An 11,394-nucleotide genomic window follows, 5' to 3' on the forward strand; every position below is an offset into this window, starting at 1 on the left:
CTAAACCTGTCAACTTCTTGATTTAGTATTCTTATTGATCAATGATTTGTTTAATGAATCATGGTAATTAAAATAATAGCAGCTTGTTATTTTCTTATGTTGAGTTTTGCTGTTGTTTGCTTTTCTTCCAAGTGTGTGGTCCATTGGTTGGTGTTCATTCGTTTTCTCACGAGAAAGCTTAACACCGCGTTAATCTATTGAGAATTGACTAATGACAGATAAATCCCAACATTTTAAATTAAATTTCAAATGCTTGGTCTCAATTTGAGCTTGTCAAGACTCAAGAGTTGCTGCAAAACACTAGGACTGGACAAGATGAGCCGAAAGTATGGATCAAATAACAGTGCAAAACCCAAATATGCAGGCCTGAAGTTGAAGAACAGACTTGTGAAGGCATAAGAGATCAATACTTGCAGCTCTCCAGCCCAGCATAAACAACTCTTCCCAGAAAAAAAAAGCAGTGCATATGTTCAACAGCATGACAGAAGATCAGCTGGGAGAATAATTGAAGAAATCCATCAAATGTCCAGCCAAAATTATATCAGCAGAATAGGAGCATCGAAACAGAGATCCATTACTCTATATACTAGTTTGCTAAAATGCTTCTCTCTAATTTATGCTCATGATATGTTTTATTTGCAATGATTTTTTTCCTTTTCATTTGTCGAAGCCTTCTACTTTTCAGGGATGTTCTGAGTCAGAAAGGTCTCCCTCCCTCCTCGAAAGCTATCATCCATTTCTTCTCCATTCTAATACATCATATCTCATCATGCTTTGCCAAATGCAGCACCAGCAGCCTCTCTCCAGACATCAATACAACTCCTTTCTATCACTAGGCCTTCAAGTCATTTTATATTTTGTTTCATAACTTCTTCCTAGTTGAAATTTCTCTTGAGTGGTTTGTTATTTTCATCAACTCCTTCCATGTATTGGCATTTCAGACATGAAGAGGCTGAGAGGTGAAGGAAAGAAGTTGTTATATAAAGTTGAATGAGATTGTAAGCAATTAAAAATTATAATGTCATGATCTTAGAATTTTATAATTTTTATATTCAAATAACTATTCAAAGAAAGTGTACCTTGATTCATATCAAGTCATTTGAGAGATTGGAGTCCTTCGTGTAATTTGACAAAGAAAATTATGTTTCTCTTCGAATCCTTAATTATTTTGCTTAATTTTTTATGGAATAAAACATACAGTTATTAATTATTTTGCTTAATTTTTTATGGAATAAAACATACATATGAGATTAAAATAAAAATCTTAATAAACTTTTTATATAGCACATTCATCTCAGTTATTAAATAAAAAACACTTTTTCTAAATTGACCAATAAAATTTTAGCATTGATATTAATTATCTCATTCATGTGAGTCATATTTTATATTCTCCTACTTGGCTCACACCATATTATCTTTCTTCATGGTTTAATTAATATATCAACATGATACGTATAGAGTAACGTTAAAATCTTACACACATTGATCACATCATACACCATAATGAAGTAAGAGAACTAATAAGAGTCATGACAGTTATACATTACCGATTCGACATAGTCCCTTCCATGTACTACAATTTTAGTCTTTACTTAACGTGACCTATAAATGAGAATTACGCAATTAGTCCAACAATAATGTCTTTGACAAAGATGATTCCTAACCCTTGACATGGGACATGATAAAGGTTGACTCCCGCGCTGGATTTTAAAAGCATGATAAAAAAAAAAAGCATCAAATATGATATGAAAATTCAATAAAATTAAACAATAAGCGATGAAATTGCAAAAAAAAAAAAAACAATTAATCAAGATGAGAACTCAAAATAAAAAGAATTGCAATCATAAGAATGAGGATCAAATTCAACAAAAAAAAAATTAAAATCAAATTATTAGAGATTAAATTGAAAAATAAAATCCAATCAAAAATTGATTAAAAGCAAAATAAATAGGAATAAAAAGAATGCGGATCAAATTTGATTAAAAAAAACATAAAAAATCAAATGCTAGGGGACAAAATTGAAAAAAAAAAATCAAATTCGATACAATTAAATGATTGAAGATCACTTTGCAACTTTGCAAGGCCAATACCTTTTCTAAGGTGGAGGAGAGAGAAAAGAGAGGGGAGGAGAAAAATTATCGCATGAGTTTCTCCGTGCCATAAAGACCAACACGCGTCGCCCCACCATGTAGAGGTGGCACGATGCTTTGGATGCCATCGCGGAAGGCTACCAATGGTCACCAGAAGACACCACACACGCCGCCTAAAAGGCGCAAGCGCCTCCCACTTGTTGAAGTGTGCTCTGCACACACCAACTATTTTTTTAAAAAAATTATACAAAGGTCAAAACACCCTTGATCCCATAAGATAATTCCAAGAAAACCAAAGTTAAAAAACCCAAAATGCCCCTTGATCTTAGGCAAAAAACAGTTGACCGCAGGAGTTATGCGATAATTACACTGTACAGAAAATATAAAAATCCAAAAACACTCCTTAAACATTAGTTATGTTTTGTTTTTTCAATGGCATGAGGGTAATTACATTGTAAAATAAATATGATTCTACCTCTAATTAAGTGTTTATTTTTTTAATCTGACTCATTATTTATTTCACAATCTACAATAAAATGATGATGAATTTTAATTTTATTTGTAATATTATTGCATTTACATTGCTCTAGTTCGATATTTTGTCTACTAGAATAATACCCTATGCTATGCTATAGATGCCCTCTACTTTTTTACCAACTTTTTATCACCGGTCGCAATAATGCAAGCCTAGTAAAATGTTTGTTACATGAATCATTTTATTTATACTCAATTATCCATCCTATATCAGTTTTATCAATCATTGGTGAGGGCGTACCTAAAAGTAGTGGTCCATGCAACATCGGCCATCAAGTAGTTTAAAAACTTATCATGGATGAATATTTCAGAATTAATAAATTTTTTTAATAAGTTGTTTATGAAACATAATTTTTAAATTATAACTCAAAATAAAAAATTATAATTCAAAAATCATAAATTAAGATTGTGTTTGATATGATTTTTATAAATAGATCTATGTTATTTTTTTACTAAAAAAATTACAAATTTTTTTTGTTATAAATAATCTTTTAATTTTGTTATAAAATCAAGCAAAACTCTTTTACTTATAAGACATTTGTTTGATGGAAAATGATTTTCTAGAAATCACTTTCCAAACTTTCTTGTTTGTTTGTTATTAAGAAAGTTGGTCAATAGAAAATACTTTCTAGTCAAAGAAAAATTTGGTTTGGTTTTCAGGAAAGTGTTTTCCTTTTATTTTGGGAGGAAAACACTTTTCAAAAGTTGTGAAAAATTTAGAAATGTCATATTATTTACTGATTATATCAAATTTGGTTCTCAAACTTTTGATTGCTATATATATTTTGTTTTGAATATTTTTTTTTCAATTTCATCCCTTAGAATTTATTTTTTATATTAACTTTGGTCCTCATTTTTATAATTGTTATTTGCTTTTTCCTTATCATTTTTTAATTGAAATTTTTTATCTATCAAATTTGGTCCTCATTCTTTTAATTGTTACTTATTTTATTTGAAATAATTTATGAAATGGTAATTATTATTATTTTAATTTCTTCATCTTTTAATTTTTTTATTTGTTAGATTTGATCTCTATTATTTTGATTATAATTTATTTTATTTGAGATAATTTATGAAATTATATTTTTTTTCAATTTCATTCTTATTCAACCTTTTAATTTGTAAGATTTATTTTTTATTATTTTAATAAACTTGAAAAAAATAAAATATTAATAAAATATAATAAAAAAAATAAAAAATCAACGAGACAAAAACAATGGATACAACCACAAAGAAAAGGTGTGAAAGAGTTTATGCTGATTAGGGATCTTCATGGCTCAGGTTATTATACATAATTACATTCAACTTAATTTTTAATATTTTGTAAATTATAGATTCAATGTATTTAATTTTTTTAAATCCAAACAAATTAGATATCTCATATTAAAATAAATTTTTATAAATATTCACAGATTGAGTATATAAATTCTCGTATTCATCAATTATTCCAAAACAATATACTTTTAAAAACATATAATTATTTGTTTTAATTATAATTGATATTGAAATTATTTGTTAGCACTAAGTATAAAAAAAAATGATAATTGAGACTTGAGATAAAAAATGATACATATAAAAATAAAATAAAAAAAGAGAAGGACAAAAAATATATTTATACGGAAAGGGTTATTCACTAACTAAAAAAGTTATACGAATTAAGTTGGGTTTGATGATTTTTAAAAATCTCAACTCTTCTATTTATTTAATTTTATAATTTATTATTATTTATAATATTCACATTAATTAAATTTAACAGATTAGTTAAGATAATACAAATATTACAATAACTCAGTTTTTTTTAACACCCCTAATGCTGATCGGATGAAAAGGAGACGCGTCGTTCCAATACATATGGTACTGGCTGAACGCATAGCATGTCAAGCAAGGTTCTGATTAGTTACTCTGCAAACAATTCTACTTCCCATAAATACCCTTACCATTAAGACGGAAACATACATTACACTTAGGTAAATACTCACCAACCTCAGAGGCATTTAAGAAATCACGAAAAAGGAGAACAAGCTAGGTTATCTACCCAACCACTATAAAACCAAACTAAAACCCTAACACTAAAACTTCACTACGTGATCTTATCTGAGCAGAAGATCTGGACTCTCAGTTAAGCCAAAACCCTCTCTCTATCTCTTAATAGAGCCACCCTCTATGTTGCCATGGCTGCTGGCGGCTCCGCCACTTAGGAAAGAGTGTGAGAGATTCGGTTTTCGGTCGATTTTGAGGTGTCCGATTCCTGCGATGAAGACTGCCTGCGGTCAGAGCCCGATCTTTGTTCTTCGATTGGGCAGTGATGGCTTCGCGGGCTAACTCACAACCATCAATTTTTTTTTTCATTATGCTTTTTCTTAGTTATCTATGCTTGATTTTTTTTTCTTACAAGTAAAATATAGAAAAATTTATTTTAAAACAAGAGGGCTTGTTTTCTATCCCCTCTCTAGCTATATTATGAATTTATTTAAAATTCTATGTAAATTTTTCTGTACAAGCAAGCATGAATTGGAGTTCAATCTAATTTTGGAATCTCGTAATTTATATGTTTGCTTTTGTCCAACAGGCTGTAGGTTTCTGCTGCTTGTTGCATACCATCATCTGCAGGTAGTTTTAGTGACTTTCTATGCCCGAATGTTTCTGACTCTCGTTTGTTAAAGGACATTGTGGGTTTAAGAGTGAGTGATCAAATAATGTAAATTTTCAGACATTTTTACGGCAAGTTTCATGTGTTTGAATTAGAATTCTTAATAAGTGTATATTCCTTTCAGATGTATTCTGGTCTCAGATGAGCAGTGACTCCAACATAATAAACTCTTTTTAATAGCTACTTATTTTTTTTAAATAATGATGTATTTGTTCATGTTGAATCCGAGAATATTGATTGTATTTGTCAAAAGATTGCTATGGTTGGATTGATTGATCGGCTGACTTTGCTAGGCCGAGTTCTTAGCGCGATGTATTAGAAAGGCAACAATAAGGATGAGAGTTGGTAGAATTAGTTGTGATATGGACTTTTAGATTATTTATGCGTTTTTAGTTCCTATACTTGCCAATGGGATATATGTGCACGTGCATTATACATTTATTGTTTTGATATATCAACTATAATAACAAATTGCTATGTAGGTTTGGTTCACTAACTTGCTCATAGACTAAATTATAAAAAGACAACACAAATAAAAAGTTCAATCATTTCAGATGGTGATTATGGCTTTTTCTATCTTTTCTTTATTGGTTGGTTTATGGAGGGGGTATATTTGAACATAGGTAGGCGATAATAAGAGAATTGTTTGCATTTGTTACAATTGATGCATTTAGGTCTTGCATGTATTATATTGAATTATAAAGATTTTGATAATACATCTATTGTCTAGATGAGTTAGATTTTTATGACTAACTTTTCTTCACTATCCTACACACCATGTTTGTTATGGTGGTGGGGGATATATGGCTTTATGGAATGTGAATGATTGGTTACATCTGTTAATTGCATGCAATACTTAGGGAATGAAATCATCAAACTCTTTTATCATAAAGAAATTTTTTTCAAAGTAGAAGGAAGTGGAATATAGAGGAGGGAATGAAATCATCAAACTCTTTTCATTTTCCTGCTCATCCATCTCTCTTCCAAGTGATTCATTCTGTATAACTTCTAACCTCCCATTCACAATTGTTAGTTTCTCAAGTTTCAATTTAGGTTATCTAACTATTGAGTTATGCTTAAGTCTCATGTATGCGATCCTTTACATTGTTGAACAATGACTATAAGCTTTTTGTTAGTGTTAATGGTACTTTGCCTTGACAGAGAGATGAAAGATGATGCATAACATTTTTTGTCAAGTGCTAAAATTTCCACTCATTGTTATACAATCCAAGTTTTTTACTTATTATGATCGGTGGTGTGGTAAATTTGATGGATTAGGAATGTAGCATATATTTTGGATCAGGAGAGGTCTAGCTTCTGGAAAATCCTTTGAAAGTCAGTTGCTTATATGTTATTGTCTAACACTAAATAACTAGAAGATAATGATTTTCCTTTGGAATTAATCTGGATTTGAAATGCATGATGCTTGATATTTTTTTTCTGTTTACGTCTGTAGGCCTATGGCTTTATAATGTTGATGTGGAATATGTTGGTAATCAACTTTCACAGGTTTGTTGTCATGGCATAAATGGGTCAATAGATTTGTCACAATGATAGATATGTTGACATGATAAATTATATATTGATCATGTCGACATATTTATCAATATAGCAAACAATATGTTGATCACATGTTATCAAAACTATCGATATCGACTTGGACTAGCTAACATGTCCTTATATCAACACTATAACTTTGCAGGCTTGTGGTATGTAATAATGCTCTATTGATGATCAATAAATTTTCATTGCTATATACTCCACACCTTGGCTGTTAGGGTGGGAGAGAATATATGGCTTTGAAGAATTGCTTACTACTGTTGGTTGCATTATGCAAACTTTAAGGAATGAATTTATCCATCTCTTCGTTTAGAAAGACGTCCTGTTTTTTAAGCGTTTTAAACTAGAAGGAATTGGAGGATTGATGTTTGAATTGCATTTGTTTTTCCTCCAATTTGCTCCTCCTATATTTCATCCATCCTATATATCTACTGACTTTAATTTCACGATGTAAGGTTTGTCAAATTTCAGTCTTGGTTATTTGATTGGAGTTGTGTACAAGTCCCTTGTAAGCAGTATCCAATTGTTATGTAGAAAGCGATGCTAGTGTTTCTTGACTTTGTCTGACAGTGTAGCTTTTAGCATTTTGTTGGTGTTAATGATACTTGGCTTTGAAAGAGAGATGAAGAAAGATGTTGATACTGTCAATTGCTACACATTGACAAATCCAATGATTATTACATCCTGGGATTGATGGCCTGTGCTGATGGATCAGTGAAGGAGCATGTATTTTGGATCAAAAAAGGACCTGTGCCATGAAAATTCTCTGAAAGTCGATCGCATATGTAATATCGTCAAACACCAAAAAACTAGAATATAAGTATAAAAATCCTAGGGAATTCATCTGGGTATGAAATGGGCGGTGCTTGAATGTTTTTATCAAGCATTTGTGCGGTCAATCATCCTCTATTACTTGCAATGTCATAACTAAAAGAACCTGCTTCGCCTTTGCTTCTGCAGACCTTTTCAACATTAATGGTCGAGGGACATTGCTTTTGTTTTACTTTTGCGAACCAGTAGTGCAATACAATTAAGCCGGCGAGTGCAGGAATTGTGGTTGCTCGCTGGTCGAAGTTAATAGAAAATCTGTACGAGCTTTTTTCCGAGGACTGATGTACTTTTCTATCCTGTTAAGCTTTATTCCGAGGACTGATGGACCCTCATATAATGAGCTTCCTGCTATCACGTCTCAAACTGATCTAGGTTTTGCTTAGACTTTCTTTACAAGCAAATTCACTAACCCTTTGTAGGTTGTGCAGGGAAGGCAACGAATGCATCCATGGCCATTTCTAAAAGGGCCCATAGCTGTAACACCATAGTCAACTATGTCACAAACACTTTTAACACATTTGACGTATGCAGGTCCTATATAAACTAACCAGAAGAGAAATTTTCAATACTAATCAATATCTTCTTCCCTTGAAGGCTAAACTTTGAAGTGGTCTCAGTTAGTTTGGGCATGGGATATGGAATTTAGAACTGCCCTCCATGGAAGGTTTGACCAAAAGCCCAGTTTGGAGGAGCCACATTGCTGGAGATGATAGATCGTCCATCACTTGTTGTGACCTTGAAAGAGAGTGCTTGACCATTCAGGTAAGAATTGCTCTGCCAATTTTGGCCCCAATTGCGAGACATTGGCTGCCAACCAGTTCTAGATCCTTTGATGGAGACTGACACAACATCACCAGCACCACCAACATTGGTTATAAGGACAAGGTTGAAGTATGAATGACCATTTATAGTGAACCTGATTCCTCCAGTTTTCCTACAAGCAACTCTGTAAACAAAATAAAGATTGTTTGGTTCAGTATATTGTGGAGATTTTAGAGCAAAGTTGAGTCATATTTATATGATGACGAGTAAGCTCACCTTCTGTATAGAACAGGGACTATTCCTGCTTTGTAACGAGCTAGATGTTGAAAAACAGGCTGAGAAAGATCGAAGTGTTGCGAAGGAGGATTGCACCACCCTCCTGCACTGTTTGGAGGGCAAAAATTTGTTGCTGTGACTATGATAGAACCTGAGAGACACCACCTGGCATCATTTACACATTTGAGTTCGAAACAAGCTCCACAGGTTAGTCCATTCTTGAATAAAGCCGTGCTTAATGCTGCCGTGTTTGTCCCATAACCTTGGCTGTAGAGGTTTCCATAACCACAAGCTCCTCCTATATATTGTAGCATACACATAAATTGATTGAGCTATGAACTACCATATAGCAAAGAGATATGTAGACTAGCAGGTATCTCATTGGATTTTGGTTCTTACCCATTGTGCCAGAAGCATCACCACCTCCATAGAAGGTAGCATGAGCATCAGACCATCCACCTCCATAGCCATGAATTGTTTTGGACATGGTTAGGAAGACTACGAGACAAACTCCAAGAAAATCCATTTCCTGCAAAGTAGCAGCAAAAGAAACACAGTTTGAGATAAGGATTATTTTTGCAAGTGGGAAAAGGAAATCATTGATAACTTTGTGCTTACAATGGCCTAATAAATTTGAACTCAAAGAAATCAGCTTGGAAAACACAAGTCAATGAATAGGAAAAGGCAGGGAAGAAGCTGGGGAATGAACCTGTATTTATAGATGTTTGTGGAGAAAACTATATGCTATCCTAAGGAGGAGAGGTTTGCCTAAAGGTAGTGCCATACTACCAATTTTATAATCTTGACATGTAGAATAAAAAAAGAAGAAGGTTTGCTCTTTCCCTTCCTCTGACTTTCTAGGTTCAAACTTAGAAAAATTTATTAAATTATTTTGAATGCACCGTATCAATAATACAGGAGGGTGTCTATAAAATCATTTGAAAAAGAATGTAGCCTCATTTGGTATATAGTAGCTTAGGAACATTTAAGTTTCTTAAAGCTATTGGTAAATTAATTTTGATTTAAAATTTTTAAAACTATATTGGTATTAAAATGTATAAACTTTAAGGGGTTGACCTAGTTGTTAAAAAGGTTTGTTTTCTTTGCTTTACTTCCTAGTTTCGAACCTTGGAGTTAATATCCATAAAAATATATATATTAAATTCATTTAATTCAAAAGCGTGGTTTGAAATTACGTTCTTTAAAAGTATTTTATAAAAAAAATTTAAAAAACTTTGCTTAAAAATTATTTTTTTAATGTTTTTTATTGTTTTGATGTACTAATATAAAAAATAATTTTTTTTAAAATAAAAAAATAAATTATTCTAAAAAGTAACCATTACTATATTCAAGTTCCAATCCTAGTTAATGCACACGAACTAATACAAGAATACATTTATGTTGGTAAAAAATAAAATTCAACACCTTATTTTCTTAAACTTCACAACATGTGTAAAATTTCTTATTATTTTTATTATGTTTTTTCAAAACTCCTATCTTAGAATTTGAGAGTGTTCGTATTTAAAAAGTATTTTAAAAAAGTTTTTAATTTTTTTTTCAAATTAATATTTTTATAATTTTAAATTGTTTTGATGTGCTATTGTTAAAAATAATTTTTTTAAAATAATTTTTATTTTTTAATATATTTTCAAATAAAAAATATTTTAAAAAATAACAATTATAACAATCACAAACACTACCGAAGGATAAATGATTGTTTCTGCACCATTATAGAGACTTATCTCTACTGCTTGACATCATTTAACATGTTAAAAGTTAAATTCCATCATACCTTGCAGCATAACAGCCTGTATACATGCTCTTTTTGGCCTGCCTTCTGTCCTTGCTATACATCCAAATTTAACCTAGTCTTTTCAATACCCTAATATAAACCTGTTTTTGCATGGTTAACTATCTTATTCTCCCCTTGACGTCTATAGGGAATCCTTACTGAAGTAGAAAAGTTTCAGATTTCTTAAGGAAATTGTTTGAATAAATGATTGGATGTCTGTTAAAGTTAACTAGAAAGATAAAAAGATCGCACCGACCAAGTTCTTTGAATCTCTAATTTCGAGTGGATAAGAGTAGATGCATGAATGTTACTTTCTGAGTTCCTGGTCTGCTATTCTTTAGTGTATATATATCTTTTTGTTTTCTGGTCTACCACTCTTTGACGTCTTTGGAGGGCAGAAAGTTGAGCTTCTGACCTTTCACATGCTGTCAACATACCAAGAGAACATTTCTGCTGTTCAAGAGTTAGCTGAGAACGAAGATCTCCTGTTGGAAATAATAATCTGTCAATGATTATTTGGTGCTCTGCTTGTTGCAGGCAAAACCTTACCATGAACGTCATCCGGTAAGGAAACAATTTTACCACTGCTAAGAAAAGAAATTTATCTTTGAATATATGTTTTCCAACGCTAGCACCCAGAGGCAAAGAACAAAATATAGGTTGCTGCCTGTCTGCGTTGATAAAAAGAGGTTTGACAAATGTCTAATCAAATTTCTGTGCACGTGGGAGACCGTCCATGGTTGAAAAGATGAATTATACTGTTTCTGCACTATTTATGAATATATCCCATCATGCTTTCATGCTTTTCTTAGCTGTGTCCAGCTTATGAACCTTAATGCTTTCTTGCTGCAATTCTATTTAAAGAATAAAGTGCTTCTGATCTTTACAGCTTAACCTAT

General features: G+C 31.7%; 1 protein-coding gene across 1 annotated transcript; it reads right to left on the reverse strand.

Moving 5' to 3' along the window:
• Positions 1-8,016: 8,016 nt before the first annotated feature.
• Positions 8,017-9,489, reverse strand: LOC7489684 (expansin-A10). The gene is made up of 4 exons (XM_002319668.4): positions 9,322-9,489; positions 9,103-9,232; positions 8,704-9,001; positions 8,017-8,611 (listed from the first exon to the last, which is right to left on the reverse strand). Exons 2-4 carry the CDS (start codon positions 9,227-9,229, stop codon positions 8,308-8,310), a joined length of 729 nt encoding a protein of 242 aa, XP_002319704.3. The 5' UTR covers positions 9,230-9,232; positions 9,322-9,489; the 3' UTR covers positions 8,017-8,307.
• Between the last annotated feature and the right edge of the window lie 1,905 nt (positions 9,490-11,394).

This window comes from Populus trichocarpa, chromosome 13 (assembly GCF_000002775.5).
Source record: "Populus trichocarpa isolate Nisqually-1 chromosome 13, P.trichocarpa_v4.1, whole genome shotgun sequence".
In the NCBI taxonomy this organism is placed as follows: Eukaryota; Viridiplantae; Streptophyta; class Magnoliopsida; order Malpighiales; family Salicaceae; genus Populus; species Populus trichocarpa.